At 46.3% G+C, this 25,244-nt stretch overlaps 1 protein-coding gene across 3 annotated transcripts in view; it reads right to left on the bottom strand.

The window, feature by feature from the left end:
• Window positions 1-5,806: 5,806 nt before the first annotated feature.
• The window catches only part of GJC1 (gap junction protein gamma 1), a 31,208-nt gene continuing 11,770 nt past the window's right edge, over window positions 5,807-25,244 (bottom strand). For all 3 annotated transcript variants that reach the window (XM_033170020.1, XM_033170019.1, XM_033170021.1), the window contains exon 2: window positions 5,807-7,137. In XM_033170020.1, the coding sequence (XP_033025911.1) occupies window positions 5,943-7,118 (1,176 nt within the window). In that variant the 5' untranslated portion in view covers window positions 7,119-7,137 and the 3' untranslated portion in view covers window positions 5,807-5,942. The remainder of the gene's footprint in view (window positions 7,138-25,244) is intronic.

Genomic DNA, 25,244 nt, shown 5'->3' with positions numbered 1-25,244 from the left:
AGAACACGCAGAAGGCCTTGGGAAAGATAGTGCAAGTCTGCATCACATGACATAAAAGTAAAATGACCTGGAGTAGTGTAGTGGCTGGAAGAGGAAGTTGCAAATCAGGGAGTTCCAGGTTCGAATCTTGCCTCTGCCAGGAACTCACTAGTGTGGCCTCGGGCAAAGCTACTTTCTCTCATGCTCCATCCCACCCCTTCCATCTGCAAAATAGGGGAGAATACCAACTTAACCTTTCAAGGCTGTTGCAAACATTACAACATCCAGATACTGCACATGAAACACACAGAACACTAGAAATGTTTACAGGTGCTATGCCGTATAAAAACTGTATTAAACACAAGTTTTTAAACTTGCTTGTGACAAGGCAGGGAGGCTTCTGGGTGGCTGCGTGGGAGCCAGTTGAAGTTAAATACTTCGAAGACAGAGGTCCTCTGGCTGGGTCGGGAGGACATGGGGTTGGGGGGCCAACTCCCATCTCTTGCGGGGGCTCAATTAGTGCCAGCACCTTCTGTCAAGAGCTTGGAGGTACAGGTTGCAGCCACAGCAAAGGTGGCATTTTTCCATCTCCACCGTTATCAAGCAGTTGGTCCCTTACCTTTCTTGCCATGATCTTGCCACAGTGATCCATGCGGCGGTCACCTCCAGGCTTGATTATTGTAACTCGCTCTACATGGGGCTGCCCTTGAAGCTGACCCAGAAACTCCAGTGGGTGCAGAATGCCGCTGCGAGGCTCCTTACGGGGTCCTTGCCATGGGACCACATTCATCCAGTGCTTTACCAGCTGCACTGGCTCCTGGTGGAGTACAGGATCAGGTTTAAGGTGCTGGTTTCGACCTTTAAAGCCCTATGCGGCCTAGGACCCTTGTACCTACAGGACCGCCTCTCCTGGTATGCCCCGTGGAGGACCTTAAGCTCCACAAATAACACTTTGGAGGTCCCAAGCTGCAAAGTGGTTAGATTGGTCTCAACTAGGGCCAGGGCCTTTTCAGTACTGGCCCCAACTTGGTGGAACACTCTGTCACAAGAGACCAGGGCCCTGCAGGATTTGACATATTTACGCAGGGCCTGCAAGACGGAGCTGCTCCGCCTGGCCTTTGGTTTGGACTCAGTCTGACCCTTAAGGTTCCGTCCCCTTATGGTTTTGATTTATGGGCTACTACTAAAATGAGGCTGCATTTTAAATTGCATTTTAACCCGTATTTTAATTAACTTTCTTTTTCTTTTACATTTTATTGTAATTTTATTGGCATTAGCCGCCCTGAGCGCGGTTTTGGCCAGAGTATAAATAAAAATTTATTACCATTTATTATTATTATTATTATTTTAAAAAATCCAAATCTGACTCCTTTTTCCCCTGTAGGGCATCAATCACCGATACTAGTATATATAGCCAATGGTTGTATTTAAAAATAAATAAATGCTGAGGACTAGCAACTTTTCTGGATTTATTTGCAAGTTGACAGGAAGCCCTAGCACCCACTTCTGCCTGAGGATGTGGCTCTCTCATTGTCCTCAGAGCAGCCTCTCCAGCTCCGCAACCACAAGAGTGGCTTCTGAAAAATTCATCATGAAACAGAAGCATGCAAATCTATCAGATTCCTGTGCATCTTGTACCTCTAGCCGATAGCAAGCGGCCTACTATGTCGCAGGAGTTATTGCATCTGTGTTCGATACCCGGAACTGAATGCACTTCAAAAACTCACAGCCTGCCAATAAAAGAAAAGCAAGTATTAAGTATACTTTATTCCCATGCCTTTTCTGGAAGCCACATACTACCCTATGAGAGGATAGCCTGTCCCATAATATTAAACTTGAGGATAAGCTATAGTTATTCAGCAGCGAGGGGAAATGTATTCTGCACATGCTTAGGGACACACTCGAGCGCTGTCGCTTGACGTTTTCCTAAGCTGACAATGACAAGGAGCTCCAGGGTAAAACCCAGCTTCAATAGAAAAATGCATCTAGTCCTCTTCCTCCCCAACGAAGAGATTTTGAGAACTTGCCATGTGACGGCTCCTCGGCATAAAAGAAACATCCACTTCACTGGAAGCCACACATGCTCCATTTCAAAGTAAGATGAACTCTCCCTTCTTGCAGCTAAAATGAATATGAAACAGCTATGGAAACAAGGATTTGGAGCTCAAGTCACTTTGCATTTTGGGGGGGGGGGGAGAAGTGTAACGGCTGGCAGCAAAAGTTTGTGTCTTTTCCTGCGCAAAGTGCAAAGGAATGCAAATGGTCGTCACAGAAAGAAGCAAGCAGAAGTAGGCCCAAGCAACTACATGGACACGTTGCCCTCCCATGCAACGGTGGTTTTCGAACTTCCTGCCTTTAGGGATTCCCATCCTGCCAAGGAACTTCTGTGCATCATCGGTGGAGGCGAGGGAGGCACTGACCCACCAACCTCCCTGCCCTCAGCTAGGCTGCCCCTGCCTTCTTACAAATGGGTCAGGGGGTGGGACCTGCCTGCCATTCGCTCTGGCTCCCCCTACTGTTAGCCTCCCAGGCGTCCACCCTACCATTGGATACCAGCAACCAGAGTGCGTCGCAGAAGATTCTGCGGCTTGTCCTACAATGAACCAAGCAGGGCATAGGCCAGGCCTTCTGGCCTTTACATGGCTTCAGGGGGACCTGCGGGCACATTCTAGCATGCAAACACCCACACCCCAACTGCCCCACAGATGTGTACTGGGAATAATGGGCAAATTGCCTTTCCGACTCTTTGCTTTACTGGTCCTTCTGGGTTGTTCAGAGCAACGTTTTGAATGCTGCTGTTTTCAGCTTGTCAAGGGATGCGCCCCATTCCACCCATCACTTTGCCTGTGCAAATGGGCTGTGCACACACAACAGCTGTTACACACACACACACCCCTATCTTGCGCTGGGTGCCAATACATCTGGGCAAAAAGGTAGATTCCAAGACCCTGAAGGCAAGCACTGGACATATCAGCATCCACCTCAGGAAAGATAATTCTTGGCACCTCCAAACAAGATAGATGGATCTGGCTGTATAGTTGCCACACATTTTTCAAGGCAAATAGAAAGATGCACCCATGTATACTCTTCCTGGTGCCACTGTTGGCAGGCTTCCCATCTGCAGTGCTGGTCAGGTCTCATTGTGTACCAACGTCTACAGAAGGGTCACGAAAGGGAGATGGACAGTTTATAGACTCCTTCCTCCTGCTCCTCTTTCACCTAGGTAAAGGGACCTCTGACCATTAGGTCCAGTCACGGACAACTCTGGGGTTGCAGTGCTCTTCTCGCTTTACCAGCCGAGGGAGCCAGCGTACAGCTTCCGGGTCATGTGCCCAGCATGACTAAGCCGCTTCTGGCAAAACTAGAGCAGCGCACGGAAACGCCGTTTACCTTCCTGCCGGAGTGGTACCTATTTATCTACTTGTGCTTTCGAACTGCTAGGTTGGCAGGAGCAGGGACCGAGCAACAGGAGCTCACCCCATCGCGGGGATTCGAACTGCCAACCTTCTGATCAGCAAGCCCTAGGCTTGTTTAACCCACAGCGCCACCCGCAGCCCCCCCTTTCACCTACCCCATCCCAATTGCTGCTTTTAAGGCATCTAATAACCCTACATCTCAAGAGCCATTTCCAATCGAGGAGTCAAGGAGTATTCGGATAAGCCAATTTACTTCAGCTCAGATGGGTTAATCATCAAACCTCATTCCAAGGTTAATGAAGATATCCACAGATAACATTTTTCAAACTTCCCGGCAAATGCAATCACGGACAGAAACCATCCTCAAGGGAACTTAAAAATCCAGCGTGTTTTTCCAGCCCTCTTCAAGGTTGTAACAACAACAACAACAACAACAAACGGATAGGTGCTGCCTTTTAAAAATCAGAACCGTGTATTTATCTAAAGCTGGTCCAGAAAGGTTGGTAAAGATTATGACTATCTTCTTAAAACTTTCAGGACAGTCTCTTTTGCATTTGAGTCTGCTACTTTACTAAGATCTTCAGAGAAGTCACTGATCCACATACTCAAATTATTCTCCTCTGTTATGCATATATGGTTGAGATGCTACAAAGAGGGAGCACCCAAGCCCTATCCTTTAGAAGCCTTTAAAAGGCAGCGCAGGCATGTCTTTCCAAGGAAGCTGTGAATGAATGGATCCGAACTTCCAAAATGTAGTTTATATGGGTTGGATACAATGCTTAAGAGTAGTCATGATGACTAAGTTTCATGATTTCAAAGGATATACCCTAAGCATGACTAACTCTGGAGCCAGTCCTATTCCCCCACCCCCCCCAAAAAAAGTTGGGGGTGGGTGGGTTGAGAGAGATGGAAAGCCGGATGTTTTGGAATACATCCAAGTAGGTTTTTCAGCCTGGCCACCCTAGCTTCCATACCTTGGGAAGAAATCATACACCAGTTCCTCGAAGAATAGCCCCATACCACCAGAAGACAGGGAGAACAGAACAGCACAGCACAGCCCTGGATTCGTAGTACATTATTAGTTGAAAGTAGTGTACACGGCACATCAACCTCTCATCTCTGTTCTCCCTTGCCCTTGCCAAAAAGGCATCACCGAAGGCACTAAACATTGCCTTCTCTGTTGTCTAATTATAAACCTAAGGCGAATGCCAAAATCCGACTGGTCTCTTGAGCAAAACAAACTCTGAACACATTTCTCTCCACCGCCCCACCGCCCCTAGAATTCGTATTGCTCTGAGCAATGAGAAAAACGGGAGGCCATTTAATCAGAACAGCCCTGTCATTTAGCAACAATTAAGAACCCTTCAAACAAGGCTGTGTGCAAAGGATCCTTTTTTCAGAGATTTGCAGGCGAAATGGTTTTGCTATACTTGCCTCCCAAATACCCATGCGCATGCATTCCGCACCCACCCCACAATGACTAGAGTTCTCTGGTTTAAGCAGCTATTCCAAGTTCTCACAGTGCTTCCATAAGCTCACAAAAATCTGTTCCGTCTAGTGATGAAGGCAGTACAGCCTGGAGTTGGTTAGTGAGTGGTGCTGATAATGCCAAGGTTGCAGGTTTGATTCCCATAATGGGACAGCTACATTATTCCTGCATTGCAAGGGTCCCGGAGTCCCTTCCAAACCCACAATTCTGTGATGCACTAATATTAGGAAAGCTTCATTGCCCACCACCTTTAATTCTCTGAAAAGCTGTCACTTCTCGACAATTTCAGTTCCTCCCATGTTTGAAAAACTAGTGTAGAAAAAAAGCACACATAACAAGTTAAAGAAATGATAAGCTAAATATCCAGATTGTGACACTCCAGGCAAGCGCTAAATACACGGCTGATAAAAAGCTTTCTTACTGATGCCAAATCACAATCCCTCCCTCTCTCTTAGTAAAGCAGTCGCTGAAGAATTGTGCTAGGCATCACACTTTTGACATCCCTGTTCATGAGCTTCTCTAACCTTTTTTGGCTGGGGGGGGGGGGAAGCACCTTATTGTCAAAATTCAGGAAAATCTAGGGTGATTTTTTTTTTTAAGATCTGCAGGCCTAAGGGGAGAAAACAAACACCTTACAGAAACACCCAGAATTACCAACTTTGTTTCCTTTTAATATAAAAAGTATAACTGAGATATCCAATGTACAAATACCAAAAATTGTGCATAATAAAATGTACCATAATGCTGTACACACAGTGTAAACCGTTCCAATGAGAATGATTGGGTTTTTTAAAAAAAATAAAAAATAAACCCGGGTCTTCTCCTGACCTGGAAGAAACAAGAAATAAATGTTCTGGAAACACTGGAATGTGAGCACAAATGCTTTCTTTTCCCCTCTCCCCCACCCCCACCCCAACCCTTTGGAGTGTGTCCTTTGGCGGCCCCAAACACCCCTGAACTTAAACAAAGCCAAACATTTTATTTATTGGAATTCCTTAGGCAGCAAGTCTGCCGGTCAGCGTTAAGTAGCACAGCATTAATTCCCAGAGAGGGCAGCGTCAAATCCAGACTGAGGTTTTCCCATCCCCTGACTTGCTGCTGCTGCTGCTTTTATTTGAGCTGCCCTTTGGCTTCTTCTCCTTGGAGCAGGTCGGGTTGTTCTGGTTGTTGTAGGCCTGGATGGCGAGGTCTAAGCGTTCCTGGGCGACTTTGATTTCCCGCTGGAGGGTCTCCAACTCGGTGGGGATGTTCTCCTCGTTGCTCCCGTATTGCTGCTCTTGGGCGATGTTCGCCTTGTTCTGCTTGTAGGCCATTTTGGCATTGGACAGTTCCGTGTACTGGATCTGTTCGGGCTTCACCGCGATGTTGTAGCCCGGAGGTGCGGACGGCGTGTTCCAAGTGAACGGGTAGTTGTAAGTCCCCGAGTCCTCCAGCTCTTTCTGCTTATTGTTCAGCGTGTCCCGGATGGTGCCGAATCCCAAGTGGAGCATTTCCCATACGTTCAGAAGTAAACACAGGCAGCTCACGCCGTACATGATGAGCAGGAAGATGGTTTTTTCCGTAGGCCTCGAAATGAAGCAGTCTATCGTGTGCGGGCACGGCTTCCGGCTGCAGAGGAACCTCGGGCTCACTTCGAACCCGTAGAGGAAATACTGGCCGACGAGGAAGCCGATTTCAAAAACAGTCCTGCTCAGGAGTTGCAGTATATAAATCTTCATGAGGCCGTCCTCTCGGATGCGCCTCCTGCCGTCGTGCTTCACTTTGGTAGGAGGTGGGTTTTCCTTGTTCTCGCTCTCCAGCTCGATCTCCGGGTACATCATCGGGTCCTCCTCGTGGTCGTCCTCGGCTTCTTCCAAGCCTCGGTGTTGTTTCCAGCGCATGGGGAAAGGCTTGCTCCGGAACTTCCTCTCCGTCTCGCCGTGCTCCACCATCCGGGCGATTTTGTGGACGGCGTAGGCCAGGTACATCACCGAGGGAGTGGAGACGAGGATGATCTGGAAAACCCAGAAGCGCACGTGGGAGAGCGGGGCGAAAGCGTCGTAGCAAACGTTCTCGCAGCCCGGCTGTTCCGTGTTGCACACGAACTTGCTCTGCTCATCGTAGTAGATGGACTCCCCTCCCACGGCGGTGAGGACGATGCGGAAGACGATCAGCAGCGTCAACCAGATCTTCCCAACGAACGTGGAGTGGTTGTGGATCTCTTCTAGTAGACGTGTCAGGAAACTCCAACTCATGGTGGTCAAAGGCTGTTAGCTAAGAACAAGAAAAAAGGAGGGTTGGGGGAGAAGAGAACGTGGCTATTAATATCTCGATATAAACAAAGCAAAAGCCGCCTTAATCCCCAAGCCACTTTGCAAGAGTGCAAGGAATCTGAAGCAGAAATACTGCAAGACTGGTTAACGTGCAAACAGTGCAAGGAAATGAGGTTTGTCCCTGTTGCGCCATGAAATAAAACTACGAAAACGCACCTAAGAATAAATTTCCAGCTCCGCCAAACTTTTGTCTACCAACATTTTACATCTACCTGTTTCTACCGTTGCACGTTATCCTGTACTTATATACTGTTTATTCTGGCGTATAAGACTACTTTTTAATCCAGGAAAATCTTCTCAAAAGTCAGGGGTCGTCTTATACGCCGGGTGGAGAATCTGTGGTCGAGTATATCTGAAACTCTATATTTTAACTGGGAAAGTTGGGGGTCGTCTTATACGCCCAGTCGTCTTATACGCCGGAAAATACGGTACTTGAATAATTTAACCATTCTCTACATTTTCAAAGGCCAGCATTAAAAAAAACAACAACCCACATTACACCCCAACTAAGGAAAAGCCCGGTTCACACAATGGAAAGGAAAATTACTGCCAAGTGGTATTTTGAAATTAGCTGCTGCTGCTGTGCTTTATCATATTTCACTTTGTGTTTTTAAAATATGTACAAATGTGGATTTGAGTGTGTGTATTTTACTCACAAGCAGGGCATGAATATAAATCACAGACTGATTTAAATTATTATTTAAATCACCAAGAAGGCGGCTGAAGCCTCCAACATTCCAATTAACATATTTCCTAAGCAAGCATGTATAACTAATGGGTAGTTGTAACCATTAAAACGTATCTGCTTATTAAAGCATTTGTACTTCCTGGGCTCCAGGCTCATGCAGCTGAGGGCCAGATCTCAAGGGGATCCATGGGGCTTTGCGTCCACTGGATCCAAACGGCTTAACAAACCGTACTCCTTGGGCTTAGGGTTATAAGTGAACAATGCAGTCTATATCTGAACTGGCCCTAAACCAAATACTGCCTGGGTGTCAAGTAATCATTTATAACCCCAAAATACATGTTATTTAACATCTGATAACTCGGTTTAAAGCAGGAGTGGGGAAATGCAGGTCCAGGGAGCCTAATGTGCTTCTATCTGGCCCTGAAAACTCTTCCCCCAGGCCATGCGCCCCACATCCTGCTCTGCACCCTTCTCAGGTAGTTCTTCTTGGTTGGAAAGCATCCTTGAGCGGTGATGCCCCTTGCATGCTTAGATGGAAAATGCAAAGAATGGGGTGGGTGTGTGCAAAGAAAATTTATTTTGCACGGCTAGAATATAGCCTATTGTAGGAGTTCCCAAAGCGCAGGGCACACCAGTGTTCCACAGGCTTCATTCAGGTGGTCTGCAGTGGTAACTCTGCATAGTCATGTGCTTGGGAAGGTGTGTACAGCAACTGCCCCATTGTTCTTACAATCAACAGAGCCATTTTTTAAAAAAAGATCCTATTTAAAATTTTAAAAGTCTGGTTTTAAAAATGCAACTTTTACAATCATTGGGTTGTTGTTGTTTTTTTAACCCACCCTGGAATAGGATGTCCTACTGTTGTATCCCATCCTCTGGTTTTCAAGCATCTGCACAGCTGGGCAGCGTTCAACATGGTTTGAAGGCCGTTACACGGCCCCTAAAGAATCGGGTTCACAGTTTGGACCCTGCACGGTTGCATGAGGCAAAGGCGGCATTGGTAGCTCAGAGTGCCGTTAGGCGAGATATTGTCCAAAACTGATTTGAAGTCCTTATGATATCAGTTTCATAGTTTGTGACCTAGCACTATATATATGTATTGCGAATCATGGTGTGTGTGTGGGGGGGTGCTATGCAAAAATCACAATGTGGGGGAAACCGTGAAGCAAGCCAATGTCTCCTCCATCCTTATTTCAGACGTTGTGATATATTGGCGCATCGCGAAGTTTGTCTGGTGATATAATTGCAATGTTGAAAACCAGATTATCGCCCAGCCCTAAGTGCTGTTTATCAGCACAGAAGCGCAGCCAAAAAATACAGGAAGCGTATTTTGTGCTCTTCATGGAAATTCCACCTAGGCAGCACAGCCAAGTGGGTCAAAAGTCAGTCTGGTGTAAGTATGCATATTCTTAATCTAGGGAGACTTGGTTTCAAGCACCCATTCAGCCATGAAGTCTATTGGATAACTTCAGATTGAACCCAATGCTCCCCTCACGGACTTGTTAAGATAAAACAGGCCTGAGAAAACTGTATGTCTTCCACCTTGAACTCTGCGAAGTTAAGGATGAGCCAAAAATAATAAATAAGAGCTGTTAATTTACCCAACCCTTTTCTTTAAAAGAAAAAAAGGGGGAGGCTTAACATGTATGTACCATGTAGGGAAAACATTACATTAGAGGCAATCCAAACAAGGACATGGGCAAGTTAACCTTCTCCAATCCTAGGCCCTTATCTCCCATAGAATATTACTGCTTCAGAGCTCAGAGAAAGTCCAATGACTCTTTTTTTAAAAAAAAACAGAGACAGAAATATCTTTCAGGAGACAGGCCAACATGCCTTATTAGGGAAAAGATCATATTTATGGGAGAAACCGTTCCCACTTCCAAGGCTATTTCAGCAGAGGAAGAAGCTGCCCAGTGAGACTGCAGAGTCAGTCTCCTTCCTCTGGCATTTCCACCAACCCTCAAGGCCTCATGCTCCCGTTACCATTTTAAGGTATCCACATACATGGAGATTAAAACTGTCTTTTTTCCGTAATGGGAGGCTGTAAAATCTACAACCAGGGTTGAGTTTTCGTTCTGTATTTTATCCCAAATGAGCTATGCTCACATGTGCCGCTAAAAAAAACAAAATATTGTGTGTGCATGCGTATCTCATGTGAAAGGTGCCAGGCAGAGCAGTCGTAATGGGGGCACAGAGAGCCAGCATTCCTCTAATTTGCCAGCAGAAGCTGGTGCAGAGGCGAATTGCCCACCATCCTGGCCACCCCCAAAAGCAGCAGGGAAAGGAAGAGGAGGGGGCTAGAACTGCAATCCTAGCTATTTAGATAGACCTATGGGAGAGGGTTCGAAAGCAAGTCAAAGTGCAAGTAGATAAATAGGTACCGCTCTGGCGGGAAGGTAAATGGCGTTTCCGTGTGCTGCTCTGGTTCGCCAGAAGCAGCTTAGTCATGCTGGCCACATGACCCAGAAGCTGTCTGCGGACAAACGCCGGCTCCCTCGGCCTATAGAGCGAGATGAGCGCCGCAACCCCAGAGTCGTCCACGACTGGACCCTCTATGGGAGAGGGTCACCTCCAATCCCTTCATCAAATGGCTCTACTCTCATGTTTTGTTTTTCGTCTCTCGGAGAAACGAACGAGCCATTTATTCAGCATGCATCCTGATTCACACAAACCTTGCACAACAGTTAAAACTACGTCTGGTTTCCATACTGTTTCAGGCCAACCCAATTTCTGCCAAGTGGTAGCAGAAGATTCCAGGGGTCTTGGCACTCGACCAGAGTTTGTCTTTCCTCGTGGAAAATTGAGATGTAGCAAAGACTAGTGGCTTTAAGAAATATGGTTCATTTGCACAGTTTTATGGAGACAGAGAACACCACGTTTACATCCCAAGAAGGTATTTTCCTTCGCAGAAGCCCAGCAATGGATTTGGAGGCATCCTAAGCACCATCCACCTCTCTCTTTGCAACAGCCTGCTCCAACCAGCCAGCCTGTCTGCTGCCCTTTAGTCCCCGCATGGAGTTCTGCCCACTTCCTGTTCCTTCTTCCCAGAAACCCCTACTCCCCAAACCTGTTGTACAAGGACGCCCTCTCTTCCTGTGGTGACATCGCACACCCCTGTTACCATGGCAACCTTCCTATAGGTCTGGCAGAGCCTTCTGCTGGGTTGATTACATCCACTGAGGGGCTAATGGAAACCAATGTTTCTTCAACGACCCACCATCACCAGGTTCGACCCCTGGGGAAAGTAGCTGGTGTTATTCCCAGCCCTCGGTAAATTCAGGAATGCATGAGTTTGCTCAAATTCTGAACCTTCACTGAATGTGGAGATTATGGGGAGTCTGCCCACCCCACAATTCGTAACCGTACATACCATTTATTCTGATTTGTTTACAGGGCAGTTACATGACAGTTAGAATTGCTTGCAGGGAAGGAGCAGAACAGCGCTGCAATTCCCATGGATCATATTAGGTGCAAGATCACCTTAAGGCTGCTTTCTCATGGTTTCGACATGTGCAGTGGTATTTCAGGCAACTGAGTCTACACATCGGAATGATCACCGCCATTTTAGCAGTATGTTAATTCCCCTGCAGCCGCATTCACTTTTTAAAGTTGTGATCAAACAAGTAGGGCCCATATTAAAAGCACGTATATTCATGCAGCAGCGCTTAAAGTTTTTAGAAACGTGCCTCAGTGCAAATGTAGAAATCGATTAGAAAAATAAACACACTGCAAAAAATGGCACACTCATGAAGCTTTGTCACGCCCAATAGTCTGAATGGAACACAAAGATGTATGTACACCCAAAAGTGTGGAAAGTCAGCAGTAATTTCCTCTGTGCCACTCCAAGAGAAGGAAGGTGGAAGGATGTGACAATGGTGAAAGGGGGCCCCCAACCTGTGGAACACATAACAGTCTCCCCAGGGACGTTTGCCAGGCACCAACGCTATAATCTTGCAACACCAAGTAAAGATGTTCCTATTCTCCTGGGTTCTGGGGCATTGCCATTTTTTTTTCATTTTACATGTTTGTATTGTGAATAAACATTTATAAACAGATGTACCAATATGTATTTTATTCCGCCCATAAACAGCTTTCAATACTTCTTTGAAAGAAGCAACTCAGAAACTGAACAACAACAACAACAACGGAGTGGAAAAAGCGGTGATTGCACAGTGCTAGAAGTTGCCAGCCTGGATAGCGAGTTCATTGTTGATTCAAATCAGGGATTTCCCGATTTGTAACTCAGCCAGGTATTGTACACTAAAGGGAAGCTACAGGACGGAACTTCACTCCCTGTAGTTGTCATAATTTTGCATTACCGCTGAGAATGGCAAAGGCTTTTCTGAGGACAAGGGGGAAGTCAGAGCAAAAAGTATTATTCTTCCATTTTTATCTGTTTTCTGGCTCAGCTGCGTGGTTGTTGTTTTTTTAAAAAAGCAACGTTCTGCAGCCTTGCTGTTCAGAGGTCACCTGTCCCCAGAGAAAAATGAAGGCTGCCAATTTATACAATTATCAGAAACAAGGGTGAAGCTTCTCCCGAGCAGCATAATTTCAAATGGTTATAAGGGATGGGGGGTGGGGGTGGGGAGGAGGAATCATTTCTTAAGAAGTCCCTGGATCCAAAAAGCTAGCATGTCAGGGAGAACAGCCCAGCCTGGTCTCCTTCTCCTGACAAACTATCTTTCTAGTTCTGGCTCCATGTTCAGCCACGGACGTGCAGAACACACACACGCTCCATGTCTTAGGTCTGGGTACGGCTGTCCAAAGGCACGGACTGTGTGCAAGAAATGCAATGACATTGCCAGGATTGTGTTTAACATTCCACCACAAACCACAGCAGTGAAACGGGAAGCTCCATTACAGTAGCAGCAAAACCGTATGCCTATGGTAAAAGGCAAGAAAAGAGCAAGGGAGTATCTCAAACAGATGACAAACAAACTGTCACAAAATTTACCTAAGTATGAGACTCACTCCTAGGAGAGACAGCCGCTTCCCTCCCAATATTGGAAGGCGTCCAATCCATACCAGGTTAAGTTTTGAGGCCTCCAATCTCCAGACTGCTCCCTATGGCTTCATAAAGAAGTCAAGTAGCACTGGGGATATAACATTGCCCCATAGAGCTGCATGCTATTCCCAGAGACCACCCAATTTGCAGAGACACCCCAGGAGGACAACGCAGTCAGTGGTAGCAAAAGCTGCCAAGAGATTCAGCCTACAGTGACACCCCCTCCAATCTTGGGCGGTGCAGAGTCCAATCCACTCCAACCTATTTCTCCCACCCAGGTTTGAACTCTTCCATTCAGGCCAGCTCCCGGCTCAAGCATAACTAAATAATGGCTGAGGGTGGTCCTACTAGGTACTGACTTGGCATTCAGTAATAGCATCACCAGGGTAGACAAGTCACCAGTTAACCTGCAGGGCAAGATCAGTAGAGGGTATGACCACTGTTGCTCCCATAAAGAGCTATAGTCAGTCTGATAAGAGCCAGCCTTTGAATTATAGAATTGTAGAGTTGGAAAGGCCCATGACAGCAATCTATCTGGTCCAACACCCTGCAATGCAGGAATATTTTGCCCAACATGGGGCTTGAACCCACAACCCTGAGATTAAGAGTCTCATGTTCTAGGGACTGGGCTATTGTCCTCCCAGCATTTTGTCTGCAGCATGTGATACCAGCGGCAAGACAAGGGGGATGCAACAGGAAAGGTCCAGGTGGAGGCTAACCCCCTCCCCAGCTCAACCCCCGTTCTCACCTGCTGAAAACGAGCCTTTAGGTAAAGGCAGGTTATAAACCGAAAACGAACACATTCCTTGTTAGGGAAGGGGTAGAAAGACAGTGGAGAAGCGGGTATGTGCATTTTGCAGAGCTAATAAACGAGCAATTACTAAGGATGGATGCACTCAAGGGAGAAATTCCAGCAGCGGCCACATCTGATTATGTCTCCTAAATTCAATTAGAGTCATTCATCTTTCAGGCTGCATACGGATGCCAACTACACCGCCATCTATTTCCATGCCCTGCAAAACTGGTCTGGTTTTGGGGGCAGAGATATGGGGCCAAATTTTGGTAGATTTAATTAGCAACCTAGGTTTTCCAGAACTCGTTACGATTCCTTTTCCCCGAGAACCCGTAACACTGAACAGTTCATTCGGCTATCATCTGACCAGAGAAACATACACACAAAATGACCCCTAACTAGGTTTTTTAGGTTCAGTTACAGGTAGGTAGCCGTGTTGGTCTGCCATAGTCAAAACAAAATAAAATAAAAAAATTCCTTCCAGTAGCACCTTAGAGACCAACTACCGGTAAGTTTGTTCTTGGTTTGAGCTTTCGTGTGCATCTGAAGAAGTGTGCATGCACACGAAAGCTCATACCAAGAACAAACTTAGTTGGTCTCAAATTGCTACTGGAAGGAATTTTTTATTTTATTTTGTTTAGGTTTTTTTAGGGTGTAGAACATGGACAATTAGGGTAAAACTAGACATTACGTGGGAGACTTCTTCCAGCCAGCTTTGCGAGAAGAGGGACTCAGGAGCGGTGGCGGTTTCGCCAGCAATATATCATACAGCGCAGAGGGAGAAAAATTGCACCTGCGAGGCGCTGATATAGCTTGTTCCTCCCTCTGCATCTTTTATCTGCTCGGCTGAGGAGCATGCAGTTGCTGCTCCCTTCCGAGCAGGTAAAGGACCCCCCCAGCCTGGCACTGGCTCCCCCATAAGTGAGGGGAACACCAGGGATGTCTCTGCCAGGGATGGGGTCGGGGGATGCGGGACCGCGATGCTGAAAAGCTGATTATTACCCAGCCCTACTTAGGTGTAGATTGAAAAACAGGTAATTCCTCACAAGTATCTACGAATGAGTTTTCTAACAAACATCATTTCCTAAGTGCATCTAAAGATTCACAACTGAGGCTGCAAAGGAACTACTGAATTATCGGTAGACAGAACAAGAACCAACACTGGCAGCACCCTCCACACACCATCTGCTGGAGGGTGGCAATTTGAATCATTGTCCCACTTCAAATCACCACAAAGCTGCTGCTAGCAGTGGGAGGCTTTGGGGGGGGGGAACATGACGTCATCACTGTGACCACATTTGTGTGTGTGTTTGTGTGTGTTCGGTGTTTGAAATTAGCCAGGGGCCAGGCTCATTTTGCACCTGGCTTTCGACCACTTGCGACCAAGTGAAGATGCCCAGGATGGCGCCTGACGTCTCCACTATCTGGGGGACATTGGATCGGGACTGTTTTCACACACTAAAACCCCACCCTTGTAGAATTCTATCAGTTATATTTTATCTGCACAATCAGAATGAATTTCTGGAACCAAACTGCTTTTTCTGTGCAGTCTCAGCAGGAGCAGTCACCGTTAAGAAAATGAGATTGGAATAAGCCAATATATATGTGGACTGTCCCTGGATCAAGTGACTTTTCATCTTTTAAGTTCTCAAAGCTCTTATTTACTGGCCGTTCATTCCGATTTGCTTGCAGGATGTTAGAAGGCTCTCTATCAAATAAATCCTGAGCTTTCTAGTACATTTTCCTTATAGCAAAAGTCTCATGGGGGGAGGGGGCCCACAAGCAGATTTCTTGCACGAGAGCTCCAAATGAACTGTAATTAAGCAACCTGGGTTTGCCGGTATGTGACTGAGTCACAACCCAAAATAGCAACAGTCTGGAGGTGCCCTGGGAAAGCCCAAGTAATAGCCAGTTCACACCACAAATCCGTGCCTCCAGGTCTGTGTGCCTGAATCCTAATTCAAAAATTCTATGCAACTTTTAAAAAACTAAATCTCTCATCTCTGTGTGTTGCAGGGGGGGGGTTGGGCTAGATGACTCTTGGGGTCCCTTCCCAACTCTGTAAAACTTGTGTGATTCTATGGTTCTTATATAACAGCTGAGTGAGAATTCTGATACATCCCCTCCCCTCTTTTGCAAATGTTTTCCAAATAACTGGGGTTATTCAAAGCATGCCTTGCCCATCTCATGTGACATGTTGAAAACAGAAGATGAGTTCAAAAAAAGCCACTAATGTCAATGTTGATTTGAAAATGTCTTCTCAAGAGACGTTTTGTTTGACAAGAAGCTTTTGCTCTGCTTGCCTAGTCTGGGCATTTTAACAAGGCATGGCTGACCCCCCCCCCCCTCGCATCCTTTTCCGAAGAAACTAAAAACACTTGTGAAATTATTAGACCTTAGATCTTTGTTCTATGCATAAAAACCAAGATGTCAAAATATCTGGGGGAAGAAATCTGGGGGGAGGAGCACAGCTATAGATCCACGGGATGTTTTTCTGCAGTCAAAAAAATTTGAGATGTCAACTTAGCTGCCTTTGCCCTTTCAACAAATCCAGGCACATAGATTGTTGGAAGACACAGAAAATTGCATGTCCTGTGATAAAAATTCAAAAGAAGCTTTCCATGCTCTTTAGCATGCTCTCTCTAGCATGGAGAGCAGAAAGGTACCCAAGGAAGCTGGAAAAGCAGCCCAAATAACATTTAGCACATCCCATCAGATGTCAAGGAAATAAACAACTATCTGACTTTTAGAAGACATCTGAAGGCAACCCTGTATAGGGAAGTTTTAAACGTTTGGTGTTTTATTGTGTTTTTAACATTTTGCTGGGAGCCGCCCAGGGTGGCTGGGGCAATCCAGTCAAATGGGTGGCACATAAATAATAAAATTGTTATTAGTAGCAGTCGTAGTAATAGTAGTTTGGGAACTTTTTTTAGTTACGTTGCAAGAGCTACATTGCTATCGACGGCAATTGTGACTTAAACAAGGCTCGTGTGTTAGGCTTTTCACACAGATAAAATACGTTCTCTGACCTAAAAGCTAACCTCTGGACAGTGGTAACTGAGGATAAATCACCTGTAAAGGTGAAGGACTCCTGGATGGTTAAGTCCAGTCACAGGTGACTATGGGGTTGTAGCGCTCATCTCGCTTTCAGGCCGAGGGAACCGGCCTTTGTCCACAGACAGCTTTCCGAGTCATGTGGCCAGCATGACTAATAATAATAATAATAATAATTATATACACACACACACACACACACACACACACACCCATCTGGCTGGGCTTCCCCAGCCACTCTGGGCAGCTTCCAACAGAATATTAAAATACAATAATGTATTAAACATTAAAAGCTTCCCTAAACAGGGCTGCCTTCAGATGTCTTCTGGTACAGTCAATACCTCGTGTTGCGTTCGCTGCGGGTTATGAACGCACCGAACCCGGAAGTACCAGAAAGGGTTACTTCCGGGTTCAGCAGGTTGCGCATGGGCAGACACATCAAATGACGTCACGCAGATGCGCCGAATCGCAACCCGCGCATGCACAGAAGCAGCGCTGTGGGTTGCGGACTGCTCAGGATGCGAACGGGGCTCCAGAACGGATCCCGTTCACATCTAGAGGTAGCACTGTAGCTGTTTTTCTCTTTTACATCTGGTGGGAGGGTATTCCACAGGGCGGGTGCCGCTACCGAGAAAGCCCTCTGCCTGGTTCCCTGTAACTTGGCTTCTCGCAACGAGGGAACCACCAGAAGGCCCTCGGCACTGGACCTAAACCACTTCTGGCGCAACAGAACACCGTGATGGAAGCCAGAGCGCACGGAAACGCCGTTTACCTTCCCGCCACAGCAGTACCCTTTTATCTACTTGCACTGGTTTGCTTTCAAACTGCTAGGTTGGCAGGAGCTGGGACAGTGCCATCCCAGCTTTGCAACTTAAGAATCACAGAATTGTAGATTTGGAAGGGATCCTGAGGGTCATCTAGTCGAATCCCCTGCAAGGCAGGAATCTCAACTAGATCGCCCATGACAGATGGCCAGCCAACCTCTGCTTAAAAACCTTCAAAGAAGGAGAGCTCACGACCTCCCAGGGGAGTCTGTTCAAACAGCTTTTATAGTCAGACAGTTCTTCTGTTTAGTCAGAATCTCCTTTCTGGTTCCATTGGGTTGGGTCCTACCCTCTGGAGCAGGAGAAAACAAGCTTGCTCCACCCTCCCTGGGACAGTCCTTTAGATTTCTGAAGATGGCTATCATATCTCCTCTCAGTCTCCCCTTTACCATGCTTAACATACCCAAATTCCCTCAACCATTCCTTATAAGGTGTAGTTTCCAGACCCCTGATCATCTTGGTTGCTCTCCCCTACACTAGGATGCTGACTCAGCCATGCAATAGGTCGGGCTGCTTTCCCAAAAACGTAAAACGTTGCAGAGTATCACTGCACTCTCCCTTTATCTTATCAAATTAAATTTGCAAAAGGAGCTGCAAAAACTGCTCCAGGAATGGTTGCAAAGGTGTTGGTAGGTTTTAGGTAACAGGTGCCCTCCACAGCCAGCTTTCCTCCAGTTTAAGCTAAACCACACTGAAAACGTGCCCAAATCCTTTTGTCAGTTTATCCTGGGGCAAAATAAGGTATGTTTATATGGAAGTGGCTCCACTGCTCTCAGACTGGTACATCTGTCTTCACTCTTAAAAAGACGAGGAAGAGAGAAACACAGTTTAAGAACAAACAACAAACAAACAGCAGGGTCTGGGCTGGTTCAGGACTTTTGGGGGGCTAAACCTGCTTCCCTTTGTTCATGTGAAACTGCTTTCGGAAACAGTTACGCTCGAAGCCCACTCCTGGGGGGGGGGGCAATAACCTCACGAAAAAGAGCACGTTTCACCTATGATTAAATGTGAAGTGTGAATGGGCATGACAGTAGCAGAGACAAGGCACGCAAACACACCCTGCAGCCTTTTTGGAGAGGTCATGCACCAAGGGCTTGGAGCACGCATGCAGACAGCTCCAATGCCTGGGCTCAAGGAGTGGAAACCATGAGCTGTGACAAGGACCACTGTGACAGACTGGCACACAAACCCACAAAATTTATTCATCTTCTTACTAGTGTGCCTTTGGCACACACCTGTGTTACGTCATTCGAAACACACCAATGTTCCAAAAGGAAAAAGAGAACCAGCCAGCAGGCACTGCCTTATCATCTGATTTCCCCCCCCCATTGTGTTAATTAAGTATCAACCGTGCATGTACACCAGGGGTCCCCAAACTAAGGTCTGGGGGCCGGACGCAGCCCAATCGCCTTCTAAATCCGGCCCACGCACGGTCCGGGAATCAGCATGTTTTTACATGAGTAGAATGTGTCCTTTTATTTAAAATGCATCTCTGGGTTATTTGTGGGGCATTTTTAAAAATATATATATATAGTCCGGCCCCCCACAAGGTCTGAGGGACAGTGGACCGGCCCCCTGCTGAAAAAGTTTGCTGACCCCTGATGTACACAAATGTGCACACACTTTGTTTTTCAAATATTTTCCATGCCCTGAAGCGCACAAAAGCACAGACTCAGGCCAGGCAACTGTAAATTCTCAGCACACTCTTATCATCCTTGGATCGGATAAACCCAAATTTACAGGGGGGGGGGAAGCATTGAGACTGGTGTCGTTTAAGCAGGCTTCCTCAAACTCGGCTCTCCAGATGTTTTGAGACTACAATCCCCATCATCCCAGGGATCATAGGAGTTGTAGGCCAAAAACATCTGGAGTGTCGAGTATGAGGAAGCCTGCATTTAAGGGTAACATCATGTGGACTAATCAAATTTAACAGAAATGCAACAGCTGCAAAAAGTACAGCAAACTCCAGTGTGGATAAGTCCCAAGAGTGATATATTGATCAGCTGTTTGATCTGGTGGGGTGGCAATACTGAAAAACATACAAAGGCCCCTAGGCCCCCCGTAACCGTTAACCGCACAACCACATCCCCAACTAAAAACACACGGGGCAGAAAGGAAACAGCAAACTGTTGACAAAAAGGCACTGTACAAGATCTCAACCTCTGCTTTCTTTTAAAAGCCTGGTGTATGTACTGCAATAACTGCCCCCCCCCAAGGTAATCCCCTGCACTGACAGCATCCAGATCTTGTAAGGATGGGTCATCTGAACCAGGTTGTTTTATATTCAGACATTCTTTAGCAACTGGTGGAAATAGGTGCCTTTCAGCTGCTATCTAGGAAACAGAGTAAGACCTATTGTTGCACTCCACTGGGGATCAAAGAGGTGCAGAGGGACCTCCAACCAAGAATGACAAACTAGCCACTAAAACGGCCCAAAAGAAAGATGAAATCTGGATTAAATACCTTATCAAAAATTACAGGCTGGCATTTGGATGGCGATGGGTGGGCTTGGTAAAACCTTGCAAGTATGGACACCACCGATTCCCTAATAAACTCCCAATTGTAACCACCCTCAGACGGTAAAAATTTTGACTGAGGGAGAAGGAAATGGAATAGTGGTGGCAGTTTCCATACTTGGTTGTTTCCTAACATACTCTTTTATCTTCCCATGGTTTCAAGTTGTGCTGGGATCTATCCGACAGGCGAACTTGTGAAGCTACTGCCATTTCATATAACTTCACTATATATATATTTTTGGCGAGCACTATCTTAGCATCACATTTATATTTTCTATCAATCCTTGAATTACTCCTAAAATATTTTTTTTGCTTCTGGACATTAAGATATTCTGCTTAGTAGTACTTAAGCAAAACAACATTGATAGCGCTAATTAAGAAATACTGTAAAAAAACAAAAAGAAAAGAAAACCCTGCTGTTTTTCTGGTTACCAACCTACCAGCAACATTTTCAATAATAATTTTTAAAACTTTCAATCCAAAAAGACACCGACTATTTAAAAAAAAAACCACAAGTTGTGCGTGTCACCAGAGGAAAGATAGAATAAATAATGGAAATAAATAATGGAATCGGAATAGTCTACACGAGAGGGTCCAGGTGTGTCTTAAATCAGCAGCCCAGATGTGCATTGTAATAAAAGAACAAATCACAGGCCCCTGATCAATTCAGTATCTCTAGTGTAAAAAGGCAGCATCACTTCGCATCAAGTACCCATGCCACGAAACGTCTGGAACAAGCGTTTCTGCAGAAGAGAAGAGAAGAGTTTTGGATTTGATATCCCACTTTATCACTACCTGAAGGAGTCTCAAAGCAGCTAACATTCTCCTTTCTCTTCCTCCCCCACAACAAACACTCTGTGAGGTGAGTGGGGCTGAGAGACTGCAGAGAAGTGTGACTAGCCCAAGGTCACCCAGCAGCTGCATGTGGAGGAGCGGGGAATTGAACCCGGTTCACCAGATTACGAATCCACTGCCCTTAACCACTACACCACACTGGCTCTCAGAAGCTTCACTATCTTACTGTGGAACAAATGGATTTTAACAACATGGTATTTAACTCCGTTTTATGGTTTAAGCTTCCTTGAGAACTCTTTCAGGGCTAGTAAAAGAAGTGTAATTTGCTTTAAATAAATATACGTCCAGGAAAGACAATCCATTTCCACCATGGCACATTACTGCTGTTTTCGGCAGACACAGTAATCTGCCACACAGCCATGGGTGTGTGTGTGTGTGTGTGTGTGTGTGTGTCTCAATCAACGCAGTGGTGAATTTCTAAAAAGAAAGGTGCTGGGGGAATCAGGCACACCTCAAAAGCAGCACCCTCTAACTTGGGCACTCTGCCTTCTAAACCCAGGCAGAGGGGAGCAAGCTGCGAACATTTGGACACAAGGGGGAAGGACTGAGGAATTGAACCCGCATCACTGGTAGCAGGCTCCATGCAACCAGCCGCTTATCCACGGAAAAGCATCTTATGTGTGGCAGGAGTAAAGTGAAGTCTCTATTACAAACTGAACACTTGTCTTGGCGTGAGAGGCAAGCCACTTTGGGAAGGGGGTATAACCAGGCTTAAGATGGGCAACACTTTTCAGCCTTTGGAAGAGCAAATGCACTTCTCTTCACTGTTAGATGTCAGGCCTGAGCCAGAGCTACTGGTAGGTTGCTGAAATTGTAAGGTAGAGGGTAAAGGGACCCCTGACTATTAGGTCCAGTCGCGGACAACTCTGGGGTTGCAGCGCTCATCTCGCGTTACTGGCTGAGGGAGCCGGCGTACAGCTTCCGGGTCATGTGGCCAGCATGACAAAGCCGCTTCTGGTGAACCAGAGCAGCACACGGAAACGCCATTTACCTTCCCGCCGAAGTGGTACCTATTTATCTACTTGCACTTTGATGTGCTTTTGAACTGCTAGGTTGGCAGGAGCAGAGACCGAAGAACAGGAACTCACCCTGTCATGGGGATTCAAACCACCAACCTTCTGATCAACAAGCCCTAGGCTCCGTGGTTTAGACCACAGCGCTACCCGCGTCCCAAACCATCAAACTGTACCATCAAATTGTAGAGATGGGAAGTACTCTGAGGGTCATCTAGCCCAACCCACTGCAGGAATCTTTTGCCCGAACTCATGACCCTGAGATTAAGAGTCTCATGCTTTACTGACTGAGATAAGACTGTGGCCACTTAAGTGCCTCCTCCGTCCTGCTGCCACCACTACACTGCTGTCGGGTTAGTGTTGTGTATGAACCCAATACGTTTATCTCCTGCAGGGAAACCACAAGTGGTTAACCATAGAACAAATCTTAGCTATACAGCTTGTGGTTTTGTTTAGAGTGAGATAAATTGCAAACCCAGCTTCTGGTATGATGGTAAGCCAATCTATAGCTTAGATCACAGCAACTATAGTGGGGTAGGAGACCAGAAAATAATGCAAACATATTTCACACCTGGCAACCAATGTGCCCCTTTGGTTTCAGATAGTACACAGGTTGTGGGATGCGGGTGGCGCTGTGGTTTAACCACTGAGCCTCTTGGGCTTGCCAATCAGAAGGTTGGTGCTTCAAATCCCCGCGACGGGGTGAGCTCCTGTTACTCGGTCCCTGCTCCTGCCAACCTAGCAGTTTGAAAGCAAGACGGTGCAAGTAGATTAATAGGTACCGCTCCAGCGGGAAGGTAAACAGCGTTTCTGTGCACTATGGTTTCCGTCACAGTGCTCTGTTGCACCAGAAGCAGTTTAGTCCCAGAAAACTGCCTGTGAACAAACAACAGCTCCCTCGACTTGAAGTGAGATGAGTGCCACAACCCCATAGTCGCCTTTGACTAGACTTAACTGTCCAGGGGTCCTTTACCTTTTTTTACCTAATACATAGCTAAAATGGTAAAGGGAGCCCTGACCATTAAGTCCAGTCGCGGAAGACTCTGGGGTTACGGCGCTCATCTCGCTTTACTGGCCGAGGGAGCCGGCGTTTGTCCACAGACAGCTTCCGGGTCATGTGGCCAGCATAACTAAGCTGCTTCCGGTGAACCAGAGCAGCACACGGAAACGCCTTCACCTTCCCGCTGGAGTGGTACCTATTTATCTGATTGCACTCTGACGTGCTTTCGAACTGCTAGGTTGGCAGGAGCTGGGACTGAACAGCAGCAGCTCACCCCGTCGTGGGGATTCAAACCACCGACCTTCTGATTGGCAAGCCCTATGTTCATGGCCTTCTAATAGCTATGGTGGCTCATCTACTAGAAGTAATGTATTTAGCACTAACTCTGGAATCATATACTCAATTCTGACCGAACTAAGCCTCCCACACTTGCCCACCCCCTGCCCCCCAGAAACAAGATTTCTGTATTGTCAGGATTCAATCTCAGTTAGCCACAATCCATCTCCCACAACCACCTCCTGACATCCAAAAAGGACATTCAGTGCCCTCACTTCTTCCGATTTAAAGGAGAGGTAGAGCTCGGTTATCATCCTTATAATGATGAACATCCAGCCTAAACCCCTGATGATCTTATCCTGCGGCTTCATATAGATGTCAAAAAGCACGGGGGAGAAGATGGAGCCCTGAGGCACCCCACAAATGAGTGCCCGTTGGTCCAAAAACTTACCCCCCCCCCAACAGTGTTAGAAACTGAGGTATGAAAGCTAGGAGCTAAATGGCACCTTAAACCTAGGTTATGAGCGCAACAACGGAATGCCAAGGCGTGCTTTTTTTATAACAAGAATACTGTACAAAGCTGAAAATGAATGAACTGCAGCTAAAATATTATGTTCATTTTCCACATGGCCTAGTCCTTCCTCTGCCCACCCTCCTAATATTCTTAAGAGGGTCTCTTCTCCATTCTTCAGAGAGTAGCTGGAAGTGGGGAGGCTGAAAGGGGCCCTCCTTTCCTTCCACTCTGCAGTTTTAATCTGAAATCTTAGGCGCAGAACACCGTGCCCAGAGCTCAGAAACTGCTCAAGCTAATGAAATTCCGTCGCAAAATGTGCCTAGAGGAATGGGACGTTTCGAACACTGCCCCCTCCCCAACTCTCCACTTTCTGGACACGGCCCAGGAGGAAGGAGCGGAACCACTGCATAACAGTGCCCCCAGCTCCCAGCCCCACTAGAAAAGTCCAGAAGGATACCATGGTCAATTGTATCAAAAGCCAATGCGAGATGCAGCAGGTCCAGAAACAGCTTTCACCTCTTGTCCTTAGTCTGCAAGAGATCAATGACCAATAATACTCAAGAGTATTATTGACACAGAAATGGAAGCAAGAAGAATTACCGACGATAGATGAATGGCAAATGAAGGTGATGGACTACGCAGAATTGGGTAAGATGACAAGGAGAATCCGAAACCGACGGGACCAGAGATTCTTAGAGGACTGGCGAAAAATTGAAAATTATTTGAAAAACAATTGTAAACAACAAATTACGCTAGTAGGTTTGCAGGAAGTTTTGTAAGGTGGGTGATATGAAATGTTATGAAGAAAATCTTGGAATAGGATAATTAGTTATGATTGTATAAGTAACAGTGGAATAATGAAAATACATGATTAGAACTGGAAAATGGAAATCTCTAGATGTGGTAGAGGAAAGTCCAAAAATGTTGTATAAATTTGAAGAAACGTTAAATGATGTATGGAAAATTTATGCAAAATTTAATAAAAAATATTTATTTTATAAAAAGATCAATGACCTGCGCGACCAAGATGGATTCAGTCCCATGATGGGGCCCGAGTCCCGATCGGAAGGGATCCAAAGGGTTCGCATCCTCCAGACATGCCTGGAGTTGTTCAGCAACCACCCGCTCAATCACCTTGCCCAGGACGGGAAGATTTGAGGCTGGGCGTTAATTGGCCATAGGGGCCAGGACCAAAAATTGTTTTTTGTTTTTTTAAAGAAGCGGTTTAATAACTGCCTCTTTACAGGTTCAGGGAAAACTCCCTTGCAGAGGGAAGCATTCACCACCTCACAGAGTCCATCGCCCAGCCCTTCCCGGCTCACTTTTATGAGGCAGGATGGGCAGGGATCAAGGAGACAGGTGGTCAGTTTCAGTCGCCCAAACAGCCTGTCCAATATGTCCTCAGAGGTAACAGGTTGAAATTTATCCCATACAACCTGACTAGACAGAGCTCTGGCACCTCAACCATGCTACTACGGTGGAGACTATTCATTCTTCCAAATCTGAG

Source organism: Lacerta agilis, chromosome 14 (assembly GCF_009819535.1).
Source record: "Lacerta agilis isolate rLacAgi1 chromosome 14, rLacAgi1.pri, whole genome shotgun sequence".
In the NCBI taxonomy this organism is placed as follows: Eukaryota; Metazoa; Chordata; class Lepidosauria; order Squamata; family Lacertidae; genus Lacerta; species Lacerta agilis.
Note: the sequence above shows the minus strand (reverse complement) of the source record. Positions and strands in the feature narration are given on the sequence as shown.